A 26,546-nucleotide genomic window follows, 5' to 3' on the forward strand; every position below is an offset into this window, starting at 1 on the left:
TTTTTCTCTTTTGTTTAATATAAAACACTGATTTTCTTAAAAGAGAAAGCAGATGTGTAAAGGAAGAGAACCAAGTCCACACAGAAAAAATAAAAACCTTCTAAATCACTGCAAACCCAATTGGTTAGGTTGCCACATAAGCCTAACACAATCATTGATTCTGACCTTGAGCAAGGATTTCTTGCTTGACCTAGATATCAACAATCTTGACCCAGATATCACCAATATGAACTGTCATCATATGAACATTAAAGGCTGAAACAGACAACTAATATATATCAAAGCATAACAGATTCATTTTGATATGTACTTGGCACATGTAAGACAAACGTGGAACTCCAATGTCACCGAAGTAACCATACTAGCCATTAATCTCACATATCATCCAACAATACAGCACAAGCTCACAATTCCCACACAGAATTTCCTTGAAGCTTTCCTACTTTCAACTATTCTGAAAAGGGAAAGAGCATAAACATACATGCAAAAAAAAATGACTAATAAAAATCACTTTTTTTTTTAGCTTGCTTCCAACCACATCTACAGAATTCAGTGCTGTCAATCACCAGCTCAGAAGGTACACCTCTCCTATTGAAAAGTCTCTCAAATTAAGATAACTTCTACAGTTGCAGTAAAAGGTGTTTTTTTCCCTCTAATTCAATGCATTTTTATTTTGAGTTAAGCATTAATACCTAACCACAGCAAAGCAAGATAATTTTTGCTTGGGCTTAATTTCTGAAAAGCATTCTGACTTCCTCAAGGTCACTCAATACGTGCATCTTACTACTTGACAAAAGAGATTTCCTGATAGGGATTTATAGGCTTCCCCCTTTTCTTCAGTAAAGTCACACCCATAAATATTTTAATAGGATTCCATCAATAGCATGCAAACTAGGAAGGCAAATTAGAGCTTAATATATAACCGGAGTGAAAGAGATATACAAGGCAGTTGTTGCTAAAGGCACTGCAATCTATAACACTGATCTCTTATAAGGGGTATTTTGCATTTTAGCTTTGAAAATGTCTAGTGTGGAAACATGTACGAGACCAGATGACCACAAATGTGCTTACTCTAGAAATAACAGACTTGTACACTTTGCTTACAGTAAAACCCAAAGTTTTGACCAAAAAGGGCCTCCTTGGGCTGTGGACAGAAGGGAATTCTATCCAAAAAGCTTCAGTCTGGATGAAGACCCACAGTAGCCTCTGTGAACGTCACTACGCTAATGAGAAAAAATATTTTATGAAAAGATCCTAGAACACTAAGTGAGATACTCTGAAAGCATCTTGGAAAGATGGAACCAGATAATGACATCCATATCAATTGTCCTTTCTTGATCACTCCTTCCCTCCCGTTACAAAGAAAAAGCACGTAAATTCTCTATTATTGTCACCTCAGGGTAGCAACCGGCTTGACCTCAATTATTTTAAAGATGCAAACAATGAACAGTAAAATTGGAATGACTCTGTTATGTAATAGTTATTAAGGCTTAGACACACACATCCTATCAATGAAGCTTCAAAGGAGCAAGTTAATTTTCACTTGGCATGTAATTTGCAGACAGAGCCACAAAAAGTGACAGAACAAACAGAACTATACCTCTGACAATCAGGGTGGCAGCTAAGCACCAGGGCACATTTTCTTTTCAATTCTTGCCACTTTCACAATTCTATTTCTTCCCTTGGAGAAGGAGACAGAAAAAAAAGAAAAAAGAAAAAAAAAAACGGAAAAAAGCCTCCCTACCACCATCTGCTATTCTGTTCTCTTTTCCCTAACCAGAAATCCACATAATCTCTGTTAAGGGAACAACTGAAAAGCCAGTTGCTACATATCTTCATTGTCTCAGCTGACAAAACATAATTTCCTTTGGGGTTTTATTTCGGTTTTTTTTTTGCTCAGTCTTCTCATAGTGCTCTCCACAGGGTGGTTCCTTGTGAGGAAACAGAGGAACAAATGTCATTAGGACTGATTCTAAAAGCAGAGCCTAAGACAACCAGTAGAAAACACAGTATGAAGCAGGGAGCCTGAATTGGTTGTTTCTTTTCCTTAGCTATTGCTTTCAATCTGCTGTTCCCATTGATGCTGATGCTGTTCCACTGGTCACCATCAGCACTTCACCATGGGCCATGAGCTCTCCAGGGACCTCGGCAAACGACTTACACTCTAGGGAGCAGCTACCTGTTAGTTAGCATCTCCTGACATGTACCTTTTGTCTGGTTAATTTACTCATATACTCCTATGCTCCACTCTCTGTCAGCACTATGCATTCAATTCCTGTTTTATAACTTTAAATTCTGCAACTTGGACACTTGCTGCATATCCTTACAAGATAGTATCACTGTACTTTTTGAAAGCAGCGTTCATTACTCATTGATGATCTACAGAATTCTTACTCATTGGCCTACTGTCCAGTAAATTACTAGCCACACTTTCAAGCTCCCTTGCTGTTAGTTGCACAGCTACAATAATCAGACTGTATTTTGGAGGTCGTCGTAGGTTTTTGTTTGTTTGTTTGTTTGCTTTTTTAGCTCGTAAGGGCTGTCTGGATATGGAGGGAGAGAGGAAAGATGGGACAAAGGGTCTTTTTTGGAGATCCATCTGGAAGCTTTAAACATTCCCTCCAAGACTGAAGGAGAAAAAGTAATCCACTTTCCTGAGAAATTCTCAGACTGGTACAACTCAGGTATGCATGAGGAACCACTCCCTTTCCTTCAATGCTTTAAAACAGATCAGCAAGAGAAGAAGCTGACCTAGCCACCTGTCTCACAAAAGCATGTCTCTGTTCAGAACAAAAGCCAGGATATTCTTAACAGATCTAACACCAAAGAGCGTATAAAATCTGTAACAGCACTGAAACACTGGAAGAAAAAATTCCTCTGATTGTCAGCTGTCTTCAGGCTGTTTCATGGAGCCAATCAGCAAGTCTTCAGATGAGAAGGTTTTTATTATTTTTTTTTTTAACTAAGATCTAAGATCTGGCTCCTGTAATAAAAAAAAACAAGTGAAAAAGCATTATGCAGACAAGTACTGCTCATTGATAGAGTCTATCTCCGCAAATCAGGGTGAGTAGGCTGTTCTTCTCTCCCCCTCCAAGTGCTGAGTATCAATCTAGCACTGGTCATTTTGCCACTGGAGGGAGCAGTCTGGGGATCGGTGTCTATTTTTTGCAGGAGATAACTGGTTTTCTTATTTGCCTGTTGTACTAGAGCTCTCTGGGGATACTCCACGCATGTGCAGGTAATGCATGCCATTTGCTGCCTGCAAAAGGCTTGTACCAAAGCATGACTTGTAACTGCTGTGTTTCCCCACCACGTCTCACAAGCTCTTTCCTTGAGCATTTGCTTCTTAATAGTCACTTATTTAGACTTATGTTTGCTATTAAAGATGACTCAAGGGGAGCGGGGTATAGGGATCGTGTGGTAAAGGCACAGAGAAGAGAAAAAGCACATAATGCCTGCCAAGGTTGGTGGGATTTTTTCCCTCTGAGTTGCTCCCAGGGATCAAGAACCAAAAATTGAGAAGCAAAAGGAAAGAGCTTGCAATTTCAAGTAAATCTTGGACAGCAACTGGCTGTCATCCAGCCAAGCAGGAAGCACATTGTTGTATTTTAAACCACAGAATGCAGCACTGAGAACACGGTTTCTGAAAAGCTTCTTGTAGAAAATTAGATTGTTTAATTTTAATATAAGGATTACTTCAATATCTGCAAGTAAAGTCATTAGTTTTAGTGATTAAAATGTTACTCACAAGTACATTACTCTATGAGCTCTTCTGAACAGCAGTTTTTCTTACATTTCAGAAGGATTACTTCAGTGCAGTTAATAGCTATAGCACAGAACTGGAAAGCATATTTTGATTATTGACAATTAAGGTACATTTGTGAGTATTAAGCATTCAAAAGAACACCTAAAAGGTTGCTGCTAGTCATTAAGTCAACATCAGCAACCACAGAAAAATGCTATTAGTTCACCACTGTATAGCGTATTATTGATAAAAGCAATTTTTTGTACTTTGAGTAAGATTAGTCTTCAGAAGATAAAAGGCCACATTTCACTGGATTATAAATTATACATTTCAACACGTGGATTTTGGAGTGGGGAGCTTTCTCTCAGAACGCATCACTAGCGAATGTAACACTGGATTTAAAATATAAAAATAAAAAAAAAGTATCTCATTCCACCACAGAATACATAAACTCACCTATGGCCATACAGAGTAGCCCAGTGTGGCATATAAGCAATTCTCCAAACTTCTGATGAAGATTTCCAGTGTGTCTGTATTGGGCCTATTTGGCAAGGGTTTGGTAGCATGGGGACTGCAGGGGGTGGCTTCTGTGAGAAGAGTCTTGGAGCTGCCTCATGTCAGATCAAGGCCAGCTCCAGCCACAGCTTAGCCAGTGAGTGACGTTGGTTGTGCCTCTGAGAGAGCAGATTTAAGAAAGGAAAAGAACTGCTGTGCAACAGCAGCTGGGAGAGAAGAGTGAGAAAATGTAGAGAGAAATAATCCCACAGATACCAAGGTCAGTGCAGCAGGAGGGCAGGAGGTGCTCCAGGCACACAGCAGCAGTTCCCCTGCGGCCTGTGGAGAGGCCCCTGGTGGAGCAGGCTGTCCCCCTGCAGCCCAGGGGTCCCACACGGAGCAGATCTCCACGCTGCAGCCCGTGGAGGAGCCCCCGGTGGAGCAGGTGGATGTGGCCTGGAGGAGGCTGCGGCCCATGGAGAGCCCCTGCAGCAGCAGGCCCCAGGCTGGAGCTGCCGCCCGTGGGGGACCCATGCTGGAGACGTTTGCTCCTGACAGATGGACCCCATGGTATGGACCCATGTTGGAGCAGTTGTTGAAAAACTACTGTCCTTCAGCAGTGTATGGGAAGCCCATGTTGGATGCGTTCAAGAAGGACTACATCCCATTAGTGCCCAACGTGGGGCTCAAGCCCGTGACCCTGGGATTAAGAGCGCCAAGCTCTTCCCTTTCTCTTCTATCCTTAATTTAACTTCCTTTCACTCCCCTTCCAATTAGCTACCTAGTCTGTAGTAGGTGCAAAATAAAATTTTATTTTATTTCTGTCACATCCCACCTCACTTTCATAATCTGGGGAGCCACTGTGCCAGAAGATAAATAGATTTGCTTATAACTACCATGAAGTATGCTTTAAACAACTCTCACATGCACAGTATACAGTGGAATGACCTTCAGTTTTAATCAAAGTAGGTATTACTTTCCCATCTTACAATCAGTTCAGCTCATGTTTTCTGAAAAGCAAGTGAACTGTTACTATCAATGCCATCTAATCGTGCTTTTCCTGGGCCATAGGGGAAGCCTTGGATAAAGTGTACTCCTTTGGCTTGTGATGCAGAGACAAAGCACTGCAAATCCACCCTTTGACTTTTCCCACCGTACCAAAGCAGGCTGTCAGCTGGTTTGAAGTTGACATCAGTAACTTCACATCACTGAGGTGATTCAACATACATTGCCATGGTTTTGAGCCAGTTTGTGACGTACTGTAATATGGGCAAATCATATTTATACAGCAACTTTTACACAAATTCATGTGCTTTGTGTCTGCCAGCATAGACCTACCAATAAAACTGCAATTGGATAACTGGGGATCTCTGCGAGGAAAAATTGCAAGCAGTCAGCCCAGAACAGAGTAGACATCATCATCAGAACACACTGAGCAATATGTACGAGGATGTAAGACAATGTTTCCTGAGTCAGAGACAAATATGTGAATCATTTTCATATTGTATGTCCTCAGTCAGTTACAGGTATACATCTAGTAGCTGAAACACAAAGCTACAGAGGAGCGTGTATCAAATTCAGGCAGACAGAGTTCAATTTACCCTGCTGGATTAACTGTTATTAGTCATAAGGGATACGAACTGTATTTTTAAAAAATAGTCAGAAATCAGGGTTGCAACCAAGAAGCAGGCAAACAGCTCCTTAAAAGCCTCAATGTAGCATACACAAGGCTTTAAAACATTCAAAACCTGAAAGCCAAGCATTAGTGAGGGAAATTATAAGGACGTGTTGCAAAAGCTGCTTATCAGGTCTTTGTTAAGTAACAGATGAGAGCTATCAGTATCACAGTATCACAGTATCACAGATTTCTAGGTTGGAAGAGACCTCAAGATCATCGAGTCCAACCTCCGACCTAACACTAAGTACTCCACTAAACCATATCCCTAAGCTCTACATCTAAACGTCTTTTAAAGACCTCCAGGGATGGTGACTCCACCACCTCCCCGGGGCAGCCCGTTCCAATGCTTAATAACCCTTTCGGTAAAGAAGTACTTCCTAACATCCAACCTAAAACTCCCCTGTCGCAACTTTCGCCCATTCCCCCTTGTCCTGTCACCAGGCACGTAGGAGAACAGACCAACCCCCACCTCTTTACAGCCTCCTTTCAGGTAACTGTAGAGTGCGATAAGGTCGCCCCTGAGCCTCCTCTTCTCCAGGCTGAACAAGCCCAGCTCCCTCAGCCGCTCCTCGTAAGACTTGTTCTCCAGACCCCTCACCAGCTTGGTCGCCCTTCTCTGGACTCGCTCGAGCACGTCGATGTCCTTCCTGTAGCGAGGGGCCCAAAACTGAACACAGTACTCGAGGTGCGGCCTCACCAGAGCCGAGTACAGGGGCACAATCACTTCCCTAGACCTGCTGGCCACACTGCTTCTTATACAGGCCAGGATGCTGTTGGCCTTCTTGGCCACCTGGGCACACTGCTGGCTCATATTCAGCCGACTATCAACTATATATAACCAACTATAACCGACTATAACCAACTATCGACTATAGTGTTTACTATTTTCTATTTGTTTTAAAATCAAAATGTTTTCAGTATTTTTAAGTGTAGTATACAGCACTCTGGGTGTTATACAAGAATTTGAAGACTATAATAAGTCCCTACATAAATGTATATAGTAATGTAAACAGAATAGTACACATAAAATATGAGACATTTCTATGGTTACTTTCTCTTGGACAGAAATTACTTAAGTGCTTTCTATACTTAATGTCTGAAACTTGGGTAGCCACTTAATATTACGCTATCATGTGTTGCCACTAACAACACTCAAAAATGTCTTCGACTTAATTTAATAAAAACAGTGCTTGAATGTGGGTTAATGAAATAGCCCCTGTATTTTGGAAGCAGTCCTACCCATTATAAACACAGGTGCAGAAGTTAAGTGCACCTTGTCGTGTTAAGGGTTTGCTGTGAAGATCATCACTGCATCCGGCCAGCCAGAAACCTGCCCTGTAAGGCCACTAAACAAGCAGCCATGAAATGTGATCCTCTAATCTGAAAAATAAGGTTTGCAGAAGCATGTTTGCTTCAAAGCTTCATTTTCAAACTGTCAACTCGAAATTGAAACTAATGCATTATCTGAGTGAGAGAACCGCCTGGTAGCTTTACAAAATGTAGGCAAATATATGCTCTGCTCTATTTCACACAGAACAGGTGAATTCTGTTTTTATTTACAAAATTAATTGAGAGTTTTGAAGGCATGCAGAAGTTGGAGATTGAATTTCCTTCAAATTTTATTTCTCAAGCTCCTTTGGAAGCTTACCATTTAGTTAACATTTAATGAAATGCTCTAATAACCACAAATAGTAATCCTAGTTTCTCTGCAATTGCTTAAGAAAATGAATGCTGCAGCAGCCTCTAAATGTAGCTATCATACATGTATTATCCTGAACTTAGAAAATGCCATTTATTAAGTGATTGAAAATGATCATCTTTGCACATTTTCAATTACTACTCAACTACAGTCTGAGAAAATTTTAATAAAAAGAGGCCCTGTTTACATCATTAATATTTTTCAGATTTGGAACAACAACAAAAAAACAACACCCAGAAACAACAAACCAGGTTCACTCTTGAAATAACTCACATGGACAAATGGTGTAATTTAGAAGAACATTTGTTCTGTGATTCCCATAGCAACCTTAATTCTCCCTGACTGTGTATCTGGTATCCTGGATGACTCAACCTTTGCTTGAATACAAAATCAAATGCACAGAACAAGGTGCAGTTTAGAAAGGTGCAACCTGTATGCATTCTTAATGACCTCAAATGTACTTTTGTGTTATTCACATAACACAAAAGTATTCACCTTTACTCTATGCAATTTAATAATTATTGGTTTATAGTACTGTAATTTTTTATAAGCGCATCCACATTTACTCCTTAGGAAGGTACTAGCCTGATCGCAGATTTAAGAAACCCATTTATCCCTTAAGGAGACATGTTTTTATTGATCTTTGCAATACTAACTTAAGGTAGAACAAACAGCTTTAGGAAATGACACTTCTATAGACAAATGAAATAGACCCCAAAGAAACTGCCACAGTAGATATCAATTAATTTCACCTGTTACTGTATGGTTTAAATTAACCTTTTGTCTACAAGGACAGCAACTAATCACACCAACACTGCTGAACAGCTAGAAGGAAATTTCAGCATGTTCGCAATGGTATTTTCATACAGTAGAAGGAACACACGTTTCTAGAGGAAACAAAGAACTTATTTGCATAAGTCCCATAGGAATCAAAAGGTAATGATTTTAAATATGCAGCAAAGGACTTGCAAGAAGCAGCAGGACTGTCATCTTGCCAAAAAGCTGCCCTTTCCAAATTCTGGAACTGCCCGTTGGCACGTAAAATGGATGTCACACTGGTGGAGGCCCTGTGAAATCTAGATCTCACTGCACCAGATGTTCAGAACACATGCCAATGACTAGTCTACTGGAGAATACCACAAGTTGTAGCATATATCGCATTTCAGAGGGGTCAGAAACGTCTCTTTCAACCTTTTAAAATGTTGAAAGAAATATTTTTTCCATCTTTTTTTTGGTTAATCCTATTTAATTTCTCTAAATTTCTGTAAATAACATATGTTGCTACAAAACGTTCACAAGCTGCAATTCTAGGTTCTTTAACAACAGTGGTAACACTGGCAGAGGGTATACTCTAATCACTCTCAGCCAAATTAAACACCGTTCCAAGATGAAGTGTGCTGCTATTATCTACTTCAATGGCAGCTAGAATGTAATACGAGGTGTGATGCAGCCACGCGGCTTTCTGATCCAGCTAATTTTGACTGCCTACAGTAAAGAATTCTGCAAGTATAACTCTTCTACCACAAATTGCCATGAGGAAAATGATATGCATAGTTTAAAAAACAGAATGCAATTTCAAGACCACACACAATTAGTTTACCATAAAATCACTTACTAAAAATCAGTTGGAAGCACTCTTTTACTGATAAATTATGGCCCAAATAAAGAGGTAGGATCTCGAATAATTCTGCATAAAACGCAATACATAGTACATCAATTCTTCCAAATTAACATATGGTAAGTTACATTTTTGATAGAGCATTTCATAAATCAGTACAGAGTGAACTATTAACATCAAGTTAATAGAAGCAAAAATCTCATTTAAGAGAATATTATTTTAAGTCTTACAAAAAAAATCATAAAAAACAATGTTCCTTAGCTCCTTTTCAACTCAATGCTATGAAAAAGTATTCTGAATATTAAAGCTTTTATAGCAGCCAAAAGCTCCATATCCATGCTTAATTTAAACTCAAAATTCTGAAAAAAGGCTCTAATTTTTCATTTTGAAAAATTCTAATTTCAGAACAGAAATGCCGCGTGCGTCATTTTGGGGACCTATAAGGTCACTTTTACAACTTCTATGAAATTTTGCACATCAGTTCAGTTCTAATTAGACCTTTTGCTATGATGCTTTTTTACACTACAGTTCTCTACACTGCCTTAGAAAAAGTTAAGTTAGCCATAACCGACAACAGCAGAAAATAATCTATTGTTAATTTTCACTATGAACATAAATGGGAAAAGAACAATCAAGTATTAGCAAATATCACTGCAATATGTCAAATATACGAGTACATTTGTCCAATTTGCAACATGAAGATGCACTTCACTGTTTGCAAATAACATGGTCAAATCAAGACAAGTTGGTCCAGAATCGAGCAGCGATTTCAATTTCAGCACTTTCCAGGGATGTTACACAAGGTAATGAAGACCATATGACCCAAGTGAAGAATTACCCTTTTGCAGCACTCCTGTTTTTCACAGGTCTCATATATAAAGTTGTAGTATTACCATAACATTGTTTAAAATACTACTCCCCCAAAAAAACAAAACAACAACAAAAAATGCTTCTTCCCATTTACCAGAAGTGTATCAACTCTTTCCATTGATTCAGCTACTGCATATATAAGATTTGTTAACATAGTCCTATTTGTAGTACGTTAAAAAAGGCTTATTTGGATGTCAAAGCTTCTGTTACTTCATTCTGTAAGGAGAGCACTAACAAAGATCTATAAACCTTTTGCAGTCCTGTCCCTTCATCCAAATCATACCAAATTCCAAATAAAAAGCAAAGATTTGGGTGTTGAGAAGGGGGAGGGGGGGTGTTTTTGTGCTTTTAGTTCTTATTTCTCCTCTGATAAAAAAGGACTAAAAGGGATTTAAGTGCAGTTTTGTGAATGCCTCTGGCTCCATCTCTTTATTCATAAATTTAACAAAGGAGGGTAAGTCAAACAGTCACCATCAAGTCATAAGGAACAAGAACATGCCCTGAAAAAGCAGGCAAAATAAACCCAAGTCTGTCACATCTGCTCTTGAAAACAGGTGAGAAGGAAATACACAGAACATGTCATTGAAATGAAATCTTTCCAGACTAAGGAATCAGACAAAGAGATTCTTATCTTTTCACAAGATGGAAAGAGGATCAGTCACACAGCCATTTCTTAGAGACTGGGAAAGAAGGCAGAGAGACTGATTTTTGACTCCAACATGTTCTTCTTTAAAAAGCAGGAAAAAAATAAAGAATAAAAAATTCAGTGCACAGAAGGTAAACTTCACATACTTCCTAATGAAATCTTATGTTTAACTTAGTTTCATTTTCTTTCTCTGAAAAATACTAATTTCTTTTAAGCTTTCAAACATTACCGTATGCTTTGTATCTAAAATGTATATTGTTGCCCTCTAACCTGTTCTCACAGAGGCAGTGCTCCAGCTGAGGTGTGACTCACATTAAATATAGGAAAATTATCATCTGCTATGATTACAGATTAAAATCCTGTCATATTTACCTTTTAGCAATGACATCACGTTGCAACAGTCTGCAAACAAATGAGTCAGCAACCACCAGGCCTTTTCTGTAGAGATGACACCTAGCCGCTTATTCTGTGTTTTACTTTAGACTAGTATTTGTTTCTGCCTTCCTAAATGTAGTTCTTTGCATTTGTTGATTTTGTCTCTTTCCAACTTATTATGAACTGCACACATACTAATTCTCTATTTTTCAATTCCTTTCAGCCTCAACCAGCTTCATTCCCCAAAGCTGCTACAACTCCCACTGTTTATTTTATTAAGACAAGTAAGGCACTCTCTGGATTCAACCTAAGAGAACAAATACATTTAGTAAGGTAGAAACAACTTGGGGGAGATGACTGGTAGGCAAAAGCAAGATATGCTCATGAAAAACAAATAGACGTGTGTTTTCTGTAATATAGTTAATGCGGGTGACAATCAGTGCGCTCTCCAGAGCAGGGAATGAGCATTGTTAATACAATACAGAATACAAGGGAAGTTCTCACTTTTAATGTTACTAGAATAAAAAACAACCATTCTTCATCAGGATGTGTAATCTGAATCCTCAATGTCAGAACATACTAAGATAATTTATTCAAATTCTTACTAAAAGTTCTCGATTTATATAACATTCAAGGACTTAAAAGGACATTCTTCAGATTGTAAATTAAAGGACTGCATATTAAAGGATTGGGGCAGACATTTTAAACCAATGTGTTAAAAGAATGCTTTAAAGCAGTTAGGCTGCCAACAGTTTCTTTGGTGAAAAGGGTGGGAGGGGGACTTAAAAAGGCACTATTAGAAAATAGCAAGAAGTTCAGACAAAGCAAAAATTACAAGAGATGCAAAAAGATGAAAGTGAACTCTGTGAATGTGTGCCCTACTACTTAAGATTAAAACTCTCATACTATTTTTATTTCTAGAACACAGACTTAAATCAGGATAGGAGTTATACTTTTTAAACTCTGGTAAACCATACATTGAAGGAAATACACTTTCTTCTTTGCTTTTCATCCGTTTAATACGAACGAAGCATTCTTCCATCACAGGGCCAACAATAGAAAATTGACAACACAGTCAAGACCATAGCCATATAGAAACAAACTGCTGAGTGGGAGGAGCTGTGCCTTCTTTCACACTCACTCATCAGACTCATTCAAGTTGTTGGGTTTTTTCTTTCTACATTTAAATCCTTTAGAGTCCTCTTTCTAATTGGAAAGGTCTTGCTGCATGCAGCTTCAAAGAGATGTTTCTCCAGCATTGAAGCACCATTGCAAAGTCTGGGAGCTATGGCCAACCTACTTGATCTTTCAATGCATTTGCACACAGCCATCTTAACATCAGCATAAAAAGCCTGTGCACACCAGACCTCAAGTTGAGCCAGAACTAAAGAGAGCCTTTTGCTCAGAAAAGGGATCAAAACAAAGCAGTCAAACAGATTAGGAAACAAAGAGAACTATTGACTTGTCACACTGCATTGCTGATTCTAAAGCAAAATAAAAAGTTACAGCAGATTTGTATCTCTTACCTCTCTGACTTCATGGAGTTGACCAGAACGCTGGCTCTTAGCTCTTCTGGCAGCTGCAGGTGATTTGTGATGGGTAATGGTAACAACAGTTGGCCCACTTTGATTCATATATTTCTGGCCACTAGGAGATGCAGAATTAGCTGTCCCAGGTGGAAGCAGAGATGAGCTTCTACTTCGTGAGGATGAAATGCTCTAGAAGCAGCAACAGAATGCTGATATTAGCAACCTTTACACAAAAATAATCTGCAGTTCACGCTACAGGTTTGCGCTGTTCTACTTTCCTCACAAACCTGAACCTGGAAATCTAAGCGCTCAGGACTGATTTATTCCTTTTGAAGCATCTACATTGCTCAGCCAGGATCTTCTCAGAAACATGAGGCAACTGCCTTTGTTTCTTGGATTGTCTGAAACTGGCCTCCTCAAAAATCTCTACAAACTCCTATATATTAACATGCTGTTAAAATTCCTATAACCATATTTTTTAGGAAAGATACAAAGGATTTTGAAGACAGATTAAAACAATGCCACTACGAATATCTTTAATGAACTCACTGACCCGTAATTTGTCAAATGGTTTAGTGTGAAAAGCAAGGAAGGAAAAAAAAATTTAATGCTTTTACCTGATGAACATCTGAAACAGTACAGTGCTGTCTTTTGACCGTGAACAGAGCTGGAATTTTAACAAGGCCAATCCACACACCAATTTAACATTACAGTCTGAACCAAAACATGGCTTAAACTGTAAACAGGTTTTGGAGTACTCTTGGGATGAACAGTAAATACAAAAAAGGCTAAAAATAAATCTCCAGCAGCATCTGCAACATAAATACTCTTTACATACAACCTATAAATTTAGTCCGAACATTAGATAGGAGTGAAGAAAGCTCTTCAATCATTTATCGGTGTTGCTACCTCAGTTTGTTTTCTGCAGTCAAGCTCCGATATGCATTAGAACACTGTGACACATCACATATAAGTGCAATATAAAAAGGTTTTTCTCTTCTATTTAAACTGCCAATTGCACCTGCAAGTTTAAAATTGAAACAGAATAATTCCTACCTCATAAAACACAAACCAATTCAGAGAGTGACATTTAGTAGCACTTTAAGAAAGTGAGGTAAATACACAGCGCTGTGGGTGAAAAACCATTTCATCTCTCCTACAAACTCTGCACAAGTAATGATGGCAGCTTTCAATATTTCTGAGAGTTACTGTGAGCGTGGGGGACTACTGTTAAGTCTAATGGCAAGAGCACAAAAGCATTATTTGAGTACAAACTCTCTGCCTATCCCTTACAAGTCACTCTCAAGCTTTGCAATTCTGTAGTTATTTCATTTTAAAAAAAATTAAATGCAAGGTGGACAAGCTCCAGCTAGCACTGGAATTAAAGTCACGCATTATGTTACCAGTACACTGCCTGTAGATGATTAGGCAGAGTATCTAGCACTAACAAGATGGAAAACTGAAATATGTTCTATGTTCCCCCTGCCACCCACCCCCAAATTAGACTTTAGACTTTTTGAGGCATTGTAAGTTTTTTTAAAAATGGGATATCAGAGTCTCAGTATGTGAAGAGCTGCTACTGCAGACATACTTAGTACTCAAAGAAAAAAGCATTATTCCAGCGGCCTGGATTTCCATGTACAAACACTTCCAAGAGTGATGATCTGACTCTGTGCATTCTTTGCTACCATAACTATTAAGATTATAATAACAGGCATCCGCAGAATCAGGCATTTATAAAACTATCTATTCTGTCTGATAATTTACAACTGCATTGAAACTGGATTTGACTCTAAGGCAAAAGATATCTATATGGCATGGGGGTAGAATTTGTTCTAAGGGCACAGAAGTTTGCCGTTTTTTTAAATTCACCTTCCATTTGAAATAGCATTGTTTAGACTTAACTACAGCTTAAAATAACAGAAGAGATATTTGGGAGAAGGGGTTGAGGGAAACTGGATGTGACTCCATTTCCTTTTTAAATAAGTTTCACAGAAAAAGGTTATCCCTAGTATGATAGCAGAATATATTTACTGTTTTTTCTTTTCTAAATTGACTAGCATGAGAATACTCCTAAATGAAATTTTGGGTGCAGAGAAAGAATATAATAATTTCATTTTTCAGCATAAGATAAACTTATCCTCCAGTTTAATAAAAGTTATATTTAGAATGAAATCTTCTGAGGATCGCTGAGGTTCTAGTATCACGCAATCACAATATTAAAAAACCATGACTGCTACCTTCATGTAGCTAAACTGATCATAAAACATAGAACAGCAGCAATTTAAAACAGTGAGCCTATCCATTAGTTTCATGTTAAGGAAAACAACATGCTCTGAGAAGCTGAGTTTTATTACATTTTGATTTTCTTTGGGGGAAAAAATAAGTTACAGATCTGCGAATAATAAAAGTAATATAAAACAACTATGGAAAAAAGCCATGCACTGTTTCTCTTTAAACACAGAATCAGGAAGGAATGCTAGGAGAAAAATGGCTTTCAGAAAAAAATAGCTGTCAGAGTTATCTCATGTAACTTGCACATTTTGAAAAACATTCATGAATTGATCTATACACGTATTTCAAGTTAATATCTGTAACAATTATGTTATTTTGCAATTCAATGCTACTTTGCTTCAAGACGTTGTTTCAAACTGCAGAGAACTGCTTGCAGCTCACCTATGGATCACAACAGACTCAAAGTGCTCCCAGACCCCCCCGACTGCAGCTCACACCTCCCATTTTCTTTGACAGTGTCACCTAACACAATATGCCTTTCACCAAACCATACTTAAACCTTTGGGAGTCATACATTTGATACTGCACCATTAGTATCAAAGCTGCCAGCTAGCTGCATTTTTTTAATTATCTTTGTATCACAAATAAGTAACGAAGACATTTCCAAAAAACAGGTACGCCCATCATTTTAAGGACTCTCTCAATCCAGGTTAGTTTTTTTTTACTGCAAGATTTGTTGTAGTGCATACGAAGTCACTGGGCTACATCAGCTACACTCTTAAACTGTGACCTGAAGCAGACCGAACAGTCTGTGGGACCAGAGTGCCATTATGGCAGCTTTTCGTTACGTTTTGTAAAAGCATGTGGCAGCTTGAAACAGCTGTTGGTAGTGGACATTCATTTAGGGCATGGAGTTTGGGAAGCAGTGGAACAGAAGAGAGAATCAGGAAGACCAGCCCATCTGTAGTTTCAGTAGCAAGTGGTACTGAGGAAGGCTGTCCTGCTACAGCAACCATAGGTAACCCCAAATCTCTACGTATACAATTTCATGACCCAGCAAGGGCTGAACATGTCACACTGCCAGGTGTGCCTGGTGTTTAGCTGAAAGCCTTGCCCTACAACAGTGCTATGGGATCTTTAGAGAGAGCTCACCTCTGCCAGTGAGCCTGTCCTAGAGACCTCTCCTCACCACAAGATAGTTATCAATCCTATACAGCACACCGAGTCAGAAAGATTAGCCATCTAGAATCAGCACATACAGCCACAGCCTGTGCCAAACATCAGAGCCAAATACATTGGTTTGAATGGCTCCTACAGGTCTGTAAGTTTTCCTCACCTCTTTGTTTTCTGTCCTTTTACACCTTAGTTCCATTTAGTAACCCTGTTTTTCCAAGCAGCGTGCCATAAAACTCTACCAGCCCACTATACAAATCCTCTCACATCTGATTTGGCATTATTCTTTAGAGGATGTACCAAAAATACAAAACCAAGATGAACTCCACACTAGGACCTCTGGCTACCCATAAAGCTAGCCCTAGGCAAGTCCCCAAGATAAATATAAAATTCCAGCGTAGATGAAACCGTTCTTCTTTGCCATACCCTCACCCACCAATGAGACTGGGGCAAAACCTGAATACTGACTGAAATGACACAAAACTGCAAGGAATTAACGCTAGTAAGGGGGAAGCACTTGGAGATGCAAAAACTAGTAGCATACAAAATGTGGACAAATGTTTGCAGTAGACGGTCTCTACAACCACTCAAAAAGCCTTTTGAAGTGGGGCTCCACTCCTCGGTGCTGGAAGCACCAGACCCAGCACAGACAACTGGACCAGCAGCAGAGCTGTGCCTGTTCATCCCAAGGATGTAGGGGTGGCAGCTAATTCTTTCTGCCAAATTCTTCCTGTCAATTCCAGAAGAGACCTCTCCTGGACTGACATACTCAGCCCTTTATGTACTTTCAAATTTTACAACACGTTGTCAACACCTCTACTCCAGCCAAATACTTGACTCTTCTTGTGCAGAACTTCTCCAAATTAAAAACTGGGAAGGGAAGGCATCTCTTCTGCATTTAGACACACAGCTGTGTAAAAATCAATTTTTCTCTTTTTTTGTTAAAAACATTAAAGCCAACATGATGTTTTCCATAGCTAAAATCAATCTAATTACACACCATACTACAACAGCCATTTTCCCAAAGTCACTCTCCCAGGAAATCAAAGCAATGACAGTAACAGACAGAGCTTTACTCCTAATTTCCTGCTCTTCCCCCTAGCACTGCTTATATGACTGATCTGGACCTCTATTATCATATCTGGTTTCCTTTGGTCCTTCTGCTTTCTGGTTTGCGCATAGAAAAAGAAAATAATGAAAAGACTAATGAAAGGAAGACATCAGCTCTTCAACAATTAGTAATTCATGGTGCCAATAATGAGTCAAGAAGCCCACAAGCTGAAGCATCCAAGAGGAATTAGAAATGCTCTTTCCTGAGGCTACACTTTACCATAGCTCCAACAGCTTGCCTGCTAATAAAATGAATCCAATAAAAGAAAAATAAAGGAGACAATAAAAGAGTAATTTGTAACTTGAATTTGTCCTTGCTCTATGAACTAAAACTACCTAAAATATGCCTAGCTAACACAGACTTGGGTTAAGATCTTTATTTTAATTCATTGTCCATCCCCAAGATTTAAAAACAAGTGACATATGGAATGCTTCCATTTGGATACCCCAAATCCCAACAATTAAAATAATGTAACTGTAAGTACAGGAAGCCCAAACTATACTAATGTTTCGTGACATTTTCCCTGGAGACTGTTCTTTCTGTTCACAGAGAAGCTGAAGTGTTTTTCACCATTTACCAGAAGCAAACAGTTTTGCTTATTTTCAAAAGTAAATGCAATGTTCCAGAGATCAATAAACTAATTTCTGAAGTTATTTGTCATATCTGTTTATGGATGATAATCGTCATCTCCTTCACAGGCACTGTGCCACAGATGTTTTATACAGGAATAATAAATACTGAAATGACATTCCTTTACTCCTCTGCATATCTATATAGCACAGCACCAATCCCTGCGTACAGCTTTAGAGCAACGAGAAGTCACACTCTGTCAGAAAGTAATTACAACTGAGACACCACCATTCAGTATTTTAATTCCTATCTACATCTTTTCCAATGCATCCTAAGCAAGCAAATACTGAAGATAAATATGCACAGATCTGTTTAATTTACATTCAGACCATTCAGAAATATTAAAGCTCAAACGACTGAATCTACATAACATCCAAACTGGAGCATTGCAAAGGGACCAGCTTATGATATGCTTTGCCCATTTGTGTAAAGCTCCATCTACAGCACTAATTTTTCTGACAGATTATTAGTGTGCTTTATCATCTTTAGGTAAGGTGATACATTTGTCTCCTTTTAAGCAAGAGACTACAAATGCTCATAAAAGTCTTGTATTTGTCAAGAATCATTTAAGCATATTCATGTTCAACTCTAAACTGACTTCACTTTTTTTCCCTTTTTTCGTAGAAAGATTTTGAAACCAGAGATGTGAGCAACTATCTTCATGCAGCTTCCAAAGAGAGGAAAAAAAGTGTCAAACACACATCCACAGCCAAGCAATACGTCCTTCTCAGCCTCACCACTGTGAGGATTTCCAAAGCACATTTTAATTAGAAGCACCATACTTTATTTGGCTTCTACAGGTCAAAGAAATAGAGGAAGTGGAAAAAGCATACCAAAGGAAGGAAGAGTAAACTTCCTCAAAAAAGGGAAAAGGTTCAATGTTAAGAATCAAAGCTTGAAACTTTCACTAGTCTGGCTTTCTGGAAAGTTATCTTGTGCACGTTAAAAAACCTCAGTGAATAATCTATTTGGAAAGTGAAAGACAACTCCATGGCCATTCATTACTAAAGGCAAGAAGAAACTCAAGAAACTGAAGAGGGGTCCCCAAAGATCCACGAGGGCCATTTTTTCAGCTGTGGAGAAAAAGTACTCATCTGCCTCAATGATTTAAGAAAAGTAACTTCCAGGCATTACTACAGGTGCTGTTTCACAATTACTGAGAAAATGCTACTGCAGTTGCGGTCTTCATTCTCCACCATCTCTCCACACTGGCTCTGAGGCCCATTTGAGCCTAATGGCAATGAGTTCAGGTTGTTAAATCAGAAGAGAGACAGAAACACAGGCACGAAGAAGGGCAACAAAGCTGGTGAAGGGTCTAGAGAACAAATCTTATGAGGAGTGGCTGAGGGAGCTGGGGTTGTTCAGCCTGAAGAAAAGGAGGTTCAGATGAGACCTTATCACTCTCTACAATTACCCTAAAGGAGGCTATAGCGAGGTGGGGATCAGCCTCTTCTCCCAAGCAGCAAGTGATAAGACAAGAGGAAATGGCCTTAAGTTGTGCCAGGGGAGGTTTAGGTTGGATGTTAGGAAAATCTTCTTCACCGCAAGAGTTGTGAAGTATTGGAACAGGCTGCCCAGGGAAGCAGTTGAGTCATCATCCCTTGAGGCCTTCAGAAAACATCTAGATATAGAGCTTAGTGACGTGGTTTAATGGTGGACTTGGCAGTGTTAACTTAAAGGTTGGACTAGATGATCTTAAAGGTCTTTTTCAACCTAAATGATTCTGTGATATACACAATTTTCTACTCCTTTAGCTAGCTCACCAAACTGCCTCTCCAAAGGGTCTGATGATGGTTATAACAGGCACCAGAAATACTGCTTGAGGGGAAGGAGCAGGACAGTCCCTCACAGAGACAAGCAGTCACCACGTTGATCAGTTTTAAACATAAAGCCTGAAACTAAACCAGAGTAAAGATAGTTCTTGGCCGGATCCATTTTAGCCATTCTCCATCCAGGAGGGCTTTACTCTGTGGCGCTGCTGGAAGCGGAATCACGTCTCCAGCTTCCCTTATATCAACACTCACCTGATTCCTCAATGAGCCAGTTGGGGAACCAAGTACTTTTTAGCAGGATGGGGCTTTTGCTGTTTGATGCCCAAGCTACTACAAGCCAGAAACACAACATAGCCTGCACCAAAGGTGGCAGCAGAAGGAAGGGAATTGGACTGCCTTGTATAGCTGCAGGGAATCAGCAGATGGGTTGAAGTGAAACATGAAATCACACCATCCACTTTTAGCAGCTCACTGGCCAGCTCAGAGCCAGAAGCTGGAACAAGGAATCATCTACCTCTTTATTCTAGCACAAACCTAAGCTGAAAGTTTCCATCTCACCACAATTCAAGACACAAGCTACGTCACAAGATAAAGGTTTCTGTTCCCTACTATGTTCCTGATACATGCTGAGAAATACAAGGGTTATATGCCAATCCAGCAACTGATACATATGCTGAAATTAAGAGCTGGTATAAAAAGCTCTCTCTCTGTATTTAGAAGTGGTTTTACAGCCACCATCATAAAACAGTGAAGAAGAAGGGATATGAAACAGAAAAATAAGTGAGCTTTTGAAAAATTTATGGATATAAAATTATTCTTGAAAGTTACTGGAAAAATCACGTATAGGGCTACTACTTCTTGAATTCATTTTCTCTCTGAATTCCAATTTGACTAACACTTTTAATTAAGACTTAGACAATCAAATTGACTTAACATAGTCTTAAAAACACACACACAAACACAAAACAGCAATCCTATCCAGGCACAGATGACTTCTTCCAGTACAGTGTGATTTGGCACTCTGTGGAGGCTGAGCATTCTGTAATTAAGCAAAATGAAATTTGTATGGGAATACTGAGAACATTAAAACTATCCTACAGTATGGGCATTATTTGCCAAAGAATATTATCCTTTTACTACTTTTTTTTTTATCATTAAGATGTAAAATTTAATTAAAATAAAGTGACAGGCTTAGCTTGTCTTATATATGCTTGTCAGTTGTATAGCTCACCTTTGGACCATATTTAGACATTAGTATGCAAGCAACATTTTCATACAGCTTTGTTTTTTTTCACTACTCTGCTTAATGTCCTCTACCATTCCAGTCCCCAACAAAAGTTTTAAAGACTGCAAGTCATACAGTAACATTGCCATGCAAGAAATGAAAAAACAGCAATGGCAAAAACTTTTTTCTTGAAAACTCTTCCTGAATAGTATTTTGCTTTATTTGACTCAAATATAAGCATACAAAGAAATCCCAAACAAGTTTATTTGAAGTATAAACATTACAACATTTCTATTTACAGAATGCCAATGTTATTAGCGTACTATAAAAACTGATCTGTGAAATAAAAACACAACATATAACTATACAAGAAGGGGATAAAAGTCAGTTTTAGATTTCACTACATGGCTGCTTACACCTGCAGGAGTTCAGAAGAACTTCAGTAAAGGAACACAAGTTTTGCAAATAGATTACGAAAACTATTGTAGGATATTGTTATTAGGGAACATGATGGCATTACATACTGTATATATGAACAAAATACATTGTGAATAGTACTGGGCCACAGTTATATAAAAACAATATTTAACTGTCCAGCATAAGAATGGAAAGAGACTACTGAAACATTGACGTTATTTATTCTCTTCAGAAAAGGCTTTTATGTAACCAGAATTGTTTCCTGACAAGTCATCATCACTCAAAAAGAAGAAGAAAAAGCTTTTATTTTACTTCAAACACTTCAGTGAATGTTGGTCTCTTAAAAATACCATCCAGTTGTTCAGTTAACATATAATCAATATTCTCAACATCTTGGGGGCTGAGCAGGCAGAAGTCCTTTCCACCTGCAGTTATATGCATTTATTTCTTTATTTATATAGCAAACAATTTGTCTTTCTTCATTATTGTAAAGATGTCATTAGAAGTGTTTAAAAAGACTGAAAATGAGAACAGGATGGTTGTTGTTTTTTGGTTTTTTTTTTAAGTGTTATTTAGTATTAATGCTAAAAGAACACACAAAATAAATACAATAATGACTTGTTCCCCAATGTGTTTCGTAATCCCTTCCACCTTCAAAGCGCATTCTAATTTAAACAGATTCATGTCATTTCTACTTGGAGGCAGGGAACACCCTCCACTCATCATTCTGCTATTTTTAAAGTACTTGTCCAAAATACTTGTCTGCTTTGATGACAAAAATTCAGACATCACTTGTAAAGAGATGGCCTCTTTCAGATTTGGTAAAAATATTGTAAAACTGACCATTGCTAATACCTACCTGAAGTTTCTATAGTAAGAGCCATTAAATCTTACAAAATTAAATAAAACTAATATCAGTTAGCACTTTAAATACTAATCAGGGCACTACACAGGTATTTATTACTGAACGGCTGACCCAACCTTTCAATAACCACCTATTGACTACATAGTCACCTAATGAACTTCATAAATTTCCCATGAATTGGACAATGTTTATTTATTAGGAAAACTCAATTGACTTAAAGAAGTCTGTTCTAGCTAACAAGGAATTACAACTTGCTGCTTTTATTCACAAATCTCGAACCATGAACTCACAAAGTATGGCAGCCACTCTATCACCCAGATTATGCTGTTCTACACCTACACCACCTCAAACACAGTACTTACTTCTCCCTCTTAATTATTTACCTTAGAATTACCTTCCTTGTGATGTTTGGCACAGGATCGAAGCTGAGTGATCCAGTATTGTTTCTCCTTTGCATCAGCAGCTAGAACAAAACCAAGAGAATGCAGGGAATCACAGGTGAACTGATACTTTTTTTTTTAATGCATTTAGATCTGTGAAACCTCTACACTCAGGCTGTCAATCAGCTACCAGACAAGCTACCAGTTCCCCAGATACTTCAGTCCTTCTTTTCTAACAGAGTTCAACTAAATCTCTCTTTAAACCTGTATGTCATTCACATGCCACTGAAAGGTACAAGAATGAAAAACACGTCCCCCAAACAATATTTGAAAAACAAGTTTAAAAAGCATTGATAAAATTTTCTGCACTCTGTATCAGGTGGCTCCTTTATAATTTTAATAAATATACTCAGGAGAGTCTTTTTTTAAAAGGACAAAACAAAAACACTAATATAGTAGTCCTAATTAAAAATATCAGTACAGAAGTGGATAATTTCAGTATTTTCTTCTACTTTCTCTGCTATTAAATATCTTGATGGTTATTGACTCATCATAAAAACTATTTATTGAATTTAATCAACTTCATATATCTGACTAAATTAAAAACAGTAAATTGTAAGTGTTTGACAATCTCAAGTGGGTGGAAAAGCATGACAACAAACCGCAAGTGTTCATGATTTCTAACTGTACAAATTCCAAAACGTATTTACAGACGGTCTCCTTGTTTACTTCTGTGTTTTGGTTCTGCATATAAAATGACAACACCTCTTCATTCACACTTCTATAGCTCTACCACAGGGAGTCCTGCTTAGCCAATTGAAACTGGTCAGAATAAAACTAATGTCATTTTGAACTTTTGTAACACTGTATTACACACCACCTTTTTTTTTTTTTTAATTTGTCTATGAGCTAGTTTAATATGAATGTATCTACATCAATCAACCATACTGAAAATACTTTAGAATCATTTTTTTATATATTTTTTTCTTCAGAAGTAACTTTTACATACCCTATAGTCTTTGTAGTATTTGGGAACAAAGGAAGGTAAACTTTTATATTAAAAGTATGTTAAATTATTCCAAGAACAGAGTATCTTAACAGCTTTCCACTGACATCTTCCCTTCTCCAACCCATCAGCAGATTCATCGCTGCACTTTATCAGCAGCATGGTGGCACAGGAGAACAATGTTAGAACTGAAATGCTATGATGTGGACAGCAATGAAAACAGCTCCTCCTTCCTTCAGAAACAAAGTAGATACACTGTACAATCAACATGGCACTCTAACAGCTTTTATAGAATGTATCTTGAGGTATCTCCCAGCCCTGAAAGCCTATATGTTGGAAATTCACACATACTTAATTTCAGATTACTGTTTCATTGTGTTCTATAGTGTAGTATGGAACAATACAGCCATAAAGCCCCTACTTTCTGACAGTACAGGGAATTAAGAGAGAAATGAGAGAAGAGACACAAGCAAGAAAGGGAGAACAACTCAGGTGGTACTTTAAGCAGCACTGTACCTCTCAACTTAAATATCTCTCCGTTAGCAGAGTAGACCACCAGCATGTGCGGCACTTCGTCACTGGGTGATATTATAGCTCCAGCTAAAGACAAGGTTCCTCGAGGCTTCTGGTTTTTACTTTGTTCATTCACAAAATACTGCAGAATCCCCGTCTCAAAGTCCAGCACAAAGTACCTGTTCAAAGAAATTGCAATCATATAATTTTTCTGTTACAGGGTTTTTCATACCTTTACTTAGATGAGCACAAATCAATCTTAAATCAAGATCACAAACAAACAAATTAGGTTAAAGTCATCTCTGGTAATAACTCAATTTAATAAGGTACTGTTATTTTGATTAGTTGTTTTTTTTAAGGGCATGTTTCTGAAAGAAATGCGTGTTTCTTTCAGATTAATGGTGAGGTTCACACAAGACATAAAAATAAGGAAAGCAGGTGTTCACTAAAGAGATTGCACAGAAGATGTATGAGACAGTTTCTTTTTTGATGTTTTCTTTATTGCATTTATAACCTTGATATATATGCTAATTCTCCACAACTAGTCTTTTGAAAAGGCAACGCTGTCTTTGCAGAAGGATGAGCACAAGTAAAGGCATAGTATTTTCACTTCTGTGATCATACTTCACATGCAGATGTTACGATTGTAATTTTGAAAACTGACGAAGGGAAATGAACATTCAGATCCCATTAAACACCAGGTACGAAGCACAAAATGACCATCTACAGGAAAACAACTAGGAGGAGAGAGAAACAGAAGTCTAAATTCCACGTGGTCTCTCTGCTAACAAGTTCTAACAAGGAAAAAAAAAATTACTGCTGATCACATATTTAGGAGAAGGAAACATTCGGCCAGCTAAAAAACAGTAATCACAAAGAGGAATAAAATAAAGAATAAAATAAACAATAAAATTTATACTTTAATAAGCATTTATTTTTTAAAATAATAATAGAAATAAAATAAATAAAAGATCTAAAAAATAAAAAATAAAAGTAGTTATTCAGAATCACAGTACATTGAGGAGAAAGAGAAACGGAAGCACTGATGGATGGAGAGCACAGGAAGTTCAAGAGTAGAAAGCGCCTAAAAACTTTTTCAGTACATTGTTCTGTACTGACAGAGACAAGTGATGGACTAAGCAAATAAAGCATAAGTGGAAGATACCGAGTTGGAAGATCATCTTATTTTTAAATTGGTTATTCTTGGAACATTTTTTGTAGGATTCCAAGCAAAACCTTGGGAGGTTGAAACAATGAAAGCAAATGCTTCACATAATATAAAGAGAATACATTTAGAAACAAATGTACAAAAAATCAGAGTCCTTATTTGTCTTTAAACTAACTAAGCCAAACAACATGGCTTGTTTGTAAGGCACTAAAGTTTTGCTCCAACACAGCTCTGTTGGGAAGGGGCAACGGTCTCCTCTTGCTGAAGAGCAACCAACCAGCCTCACCCTGCTCCCGGCTTCACTCACTCCGTTTTGACAAACACAAGCCATTCCACAGTAAGCCAGCTGGTAGGATCGTAGGATCATTTGTGGTTCTCCACAGACTAGAGTGAATATGACACAAATACGACCTACCCACTTCGTTCCTACTAAAAAGAACAGCCCTAACAAATTGACTAATACCACTAACATGGACATTCAGAACGCATTACTTGCTATTGATCCTGGAGATGGGACAGTTCATATGAATTTGTGTACAGTATTTCAGAAACTGTGACTAATCAGACTTCTATAACTTCACATACCCCAGAGCTCCTCAGGTTACTATGTTATCTTGAAAGCGTCGTTTCGTCTCAGCCCTTTTTCAATATCCCCATATGATATCCCCCACCTCTAAGGTTTCCCTCACAGAATATTTCCAGGACTGTCTTCACAGCCTACTGAGGTTCTTGGTGTTCTTTCCTGCTTCTCTTTTTTCACGTCAAATGAGCCTGGGCTGGATGCAAGCAATCGTTGCCTAAGACTTACAGAGCTTCAGACATTTTGGTTGGGCAATCTTCTTTACCAACCCTTATTCAGAACTCTCTACTGCCTCCACAACAGAACAAAGATCATTTTCACTATAAATTAGTCACACATTAACAACCCATCCCAAATAACTTTAAGCTACTGTATCATTAACCCTCACTTCTGCCCTGACTCCATCGCACAAATCTCCCGTAAGTGCCCTCTGCATCCTTTCCCTCACTTAACAAATGGAAACCCTCTCTTCTGTAACCATGAAACATCTTTTCACCTTCTCTTTACAGAGTTTACCTTCACAACATAAAAAAGGACTACAGCTAATAGCAAGCTGAATGCCAACCACCACAATGTTTTCAACAGTAAACATAAGGAGGCCCTAAACAGGAATTGCCAAAATTTCAGAAGATTGTCTTACTGCCTTTTATTATACCAGTCCATAACCTTCATGTTTTGGTTGGCTTTTAAATGATTTTACAATACTGCTTTCCCGCTTACAAAGCATTTTTTCCTCTTCTGATCACTCTGTAGGGAGAGATGATGCACTTAACTGTGGGTGAAAACAGCAGAATTGGAAAACACAATCAAAAAGTC

The 26,546-nt window shown here is 38.2% G+C and overlaps 1 protein-coding gene across 3 annotated transcripts in view; it reads right to left on the reverse strand.

Annotated features, from left to right (window-relative positions):
• Positions 1 to 26,546, reverse strand: part of OSBPL10 (oxysterol binding protein like 10) — a 120,306-nt gene that overhangs the window by 54,892 nt on the left and 38,868 nt on the right. For all 3 annotated transcript variants that reach the window (XM_066991945.1, XM_066991944.1, XM_013192712.3), the window contains exons 2-4: positions 23,986 to 24,161; positions 22,467 to 22,546; positions 12,653 to 12,844 (exon numbers count right to left, since the gene is read on the reverse strand). In XM_066991945.1, coding sequence (XP_066848046.1) covers positions 12,653 to 12,844; positions 22,467 to 22,546; positions 23,986 to 24,161 — 448 coding nt within the window. The remainder of the gene's footprint in view (positions 1 to 12,652; positions 12,845 to 22,466; positions 22,547 to 23,985; positions 24,162 to 26,546) is intronic.

The sequence above is a fragment of the Anser cygnoides genome, chromosome 2 (assembly GCF_040182565.1).
Source record: "Anser cygnoides isolate HZ-2024a breed goose chromosome 2, Taihu_goose_T2T_genome, whole genome shotgun sequence".
NCBI lineage: Eukaryota > Metazoa > Chordata > Aves > Anseriformes > Anatidae > Anser > Anser cygnoides.